This window comes from Pygoscelis adeliae, unplaced genomic scaffold (genome assembly GCF_000699105.1).
Source record: "Pygoscelis adeliae isolate BGI_AS28 unplaced genomic scaffold, ASM69910v1 Scaffold514, whole genome shotgun sequence".
NCBI classification, from domain to species: Eukaryota; Metazoa; Chordata; class Aves; order Sphenisciformes; family Spheniscidae; genus Pygoscelis; species Pygoscelis adeliae.
Window position 1 is genome coordinate 382,711 of NW_008824594.1, and position 2,956 is coordinate 385,666.

The 2,956-nt window shown below is 60.1% G+C and overlaps 1 protein-coding gene across 1 annotated transcript in view; it reads left to right on the forward strand.

Annotated features, from left to right (window-relative positions):
• The window catches only part of CYSTM1 (cysteine-rich transmembrane module containing 1), a 30,188-nt gene extending 28,576 nt beyond the window's left edge, over window positions 1–1,612 (forward strand). Inside the window, exon 3 of the mRNA XM_009322286.1 lies at window positions 1,104–1,612. Within this exon, the coding sequence (XP_009320561.1) occupies window positions 1,104–1,210 (107 nt within the window). The 3' untranslated portion in view covers window positions 1,211–1,612. The remainder of the gene's footprint in view (window positions 1–1,103) is intronic.
• The last annotated feature ends 1,344 nt before the right edge of the window (window positions 1,613–2,956 follow it).

Here is a 2,956-nt window from a genome sequence, read left to right on the forward strand (position 1 = left end):
TTCATTGGCTATTACACCAGCTGTGTGCGATAATTATTAAGTTCCCGCTGACTTAACATTTCGATGTTTACATGTCCCCGGTCAGTTAGCCAGGCTCCCACAGAGGGGAGGAGGCAGGAGGGAAGGTGGTGGTTTAGTGTTTGTCTTTCTTCCTCACTACCCAAATCTATTTTAATCACTGATAAATTAATTTAATTTTCCCCAAGTTGAGCCTATTTTGCCCGTGATGGTAATAGGTGAGCAATCTCCTTGTCTTTATACGACCTGCAAGCTTTCTCGTCCTCTTTTCCCATCTTGCCCTGCTGAGGAGGGACAGCAAGTGAGCGGCTGGGCAGGAGTGTGGCCCTTAGCCACGTCTGACCCACCACCCTCCTCGCATGTGCTCCCTCCCCAGCGCCCCAAGTGCCGTAGGAGCGCAGGGTCCCCTCCAGCACTGCCGCCTGGGCTGGGTACCTCCTGCCCTGGGGAAGGGCAGCTGTGCTGGGCCTGGAGGGGCTTTGGCTTCAGCCAGGGCACCCCTGAGCACTCTGCTCCAGGGACCTCCCGCTGGCTGGGGGTTGCCAGAGGGCAGGGGGAGGCTGCGGGGCAGGCAGGGAGGCTTAGGCACCAACGCGCCTGGGAGGGCAGCTCACGCGGAGCAGGCGCCTTCCAGGCTGAGCCTGTTTTCTTGATCAATACCTGTACGTGACGTAACAGAAGCCTGGTCCTGGCTGACCTGCACCGGCTGCTTGTTGTCGAGATCATAATGTTGCGCAGTCCCAGCAGCCTGGGCCCGGCTGTGGAAAGAAGTGCTTCCCCCGGGGACCCCTCCCATCCGAGGGGTGCTGCGGTGATGGGAGGGGGCAGCAGGTCCTCACGGGGTGCTGCTGCGGTGATGAAATCGTGGCCCGAGGGGCTGCGGCACCCAGCACAGGAGCTCAGCACCTCCCCTCCTGCGGGCGCTCGCCTGTGCACCAGCTTGTCTCCAGCAAGCGTGGGCCACCCAAAGCGAGCGCTGGGGTGCAGAGGGGCACCGCGGCTGTGCCGGGGGCGGCAGGCGGGGTTGGCCGCTGCGGACATTGCTGTGCTGCCATTTGACTGACCGAGCTCTCCTGTCCCCGCAGTGTACGTCGTGGAGGAGCGGCGGAGGGACGACACGGGCGAGAGCGCCTGCCTCACGGCATGCTGGACTGCGCTCTGCTGCTGCTGCCTCTGGGACATGCTGACCTGACCCTGCTGCAGCTGCCTCCCGTACCTCTCACTGAGTGCTATGCAGGCTCCCCACTCCTGTCCTGACTTCTTTCTGTTACTGTAATCAACGCTCTGCTTTGCACAGCCAAGAGTTCCCGTCTGTCAGTCCTAGCGCCTTGTCGGGGTGGGGGGTGCACTCCTTTATTTTAGTAAAGGAAAAATCCCTTTTTAACATTTCTAAGACTTTTGTTGTAACTTTGAAGAATGTGCTAATGGCATATTTCAGCCAAAGGCATTCTGATGAAATGTGTATTTATCAGTTGAAATTTTCCTAGTCCTAGAAATGAAGATGTACGCAATAATTAAAGCCAACAGTTGATTTTCTTTGCTAGGTCCCGGCTGTTTCAATAAATCTGTCCCGTAGAGGGTGTGCTTCCCCCGTCCCTGTCTGTTCTCAGCCTCCCACATGCGCTGACTCTGCAACAGCAACGATGGACTTGGCTTCAAGCGGCTTCCAGCAGCTTTGCTGCAGGAGTTCGTGCCTCGACCCCTCACTGGGGCCTGGGCCGGGGGCGTCTGGCCCTGCTGTTACCGGCGTCGGGAGGATTTTCTGCAGCAGCCTGGTGCGTAAGCCGTGAGAACGCAGTGAAACCAGCTGGGGAGGGTGGAGTGCCTGTGTCTGACACCACCAACCCCCTCGTCCCGCACAGGGCAGCTCAGTCAGGTTTTCATCCCCCCGCTTACTCAGGGCTGGACATGCAGGTCCCCTTCTGGGACTGGGGGCCTCTCTGCCTGGGATGGCAGAGAGCTGGGGGAAGCGTTTGCTGAGCTGCTGCGTGTGTGCGCCAGCCGCTCCCGAGGGAGGACTGGTCCCGCTCAGGGGTTTTGAGCGGCGATCCATCATCCCCCTGCTGCAGAGTATAGGCTTGCGGGGGGTAAATTAACGAGTAAGAAGAAACAAGGCCATGGATTAATTTGGTGCTGAGGATTTATAGCTGAGGCTGCTTTACGGCAGGCCTGGCCAGAAGAGGGATAAAAAGCTTTCATCTGCAGGAAAGTGGGGAAACTTGCTGCTGGTCCCTGGGGGGATGGTTCCCAGCCCGCTGCCCGCTGCTGTTCTCCCTGCCTCGGGAGCAAAACCGTTCCTGGCGGACTGACACACACACGGGCTTTGCTCTGTATCGCCTGAAGATCACCGAGTGATCTTGTGCCCTTTTGCAGCAGGGCCTCCACGGGCACCGCGCTCACCGTCCCTCGGTTTGTGTATGCTGCATCCAGCCTCCCTGGGACCCGGCAGCAGGTGCCAGGAGAGGGAAGGGTGGCCCAAGCTGAGCTAAACGAGGGTTGTGCTTGTCTGGACCCTGAGGCTCTTCCCGTGCTGCAGCCGAGGCAGCAGCTCTGCTCCCCTGCTCCTGCACGGGCCCGGGTCCGGCACCCAGGCTTGGCGCAACCCGTGAAGGGACAGGCCTTATTTGCAACCTCCATGGCAGGGTCACGGCTGCCACGGCGCGAGGCTTGCTCGGGCCTCACAAGGCACCTCGCCGGGTTCCTCTGCACTTTTTTGTCTGGGAGTTCCCCCCGGACCGGGTGCCTGCTACCTCTGGCACGGCCCGGCCGCTCTGTACACCTCCGCTTGGGTCTTAGAAAGGCAGTTTTGGGGCTCTGGTCTGGGGCAAGACAGTTTGGTTTGGGTTGATGAGGGCCCCTGGCAGCAGCCTGACCCCAGGAGCCTTCAAGCCCCTTGCGTGGGGGCTGCCTCCCTGCAGGCGGCAGCTCGGGGCTGCCG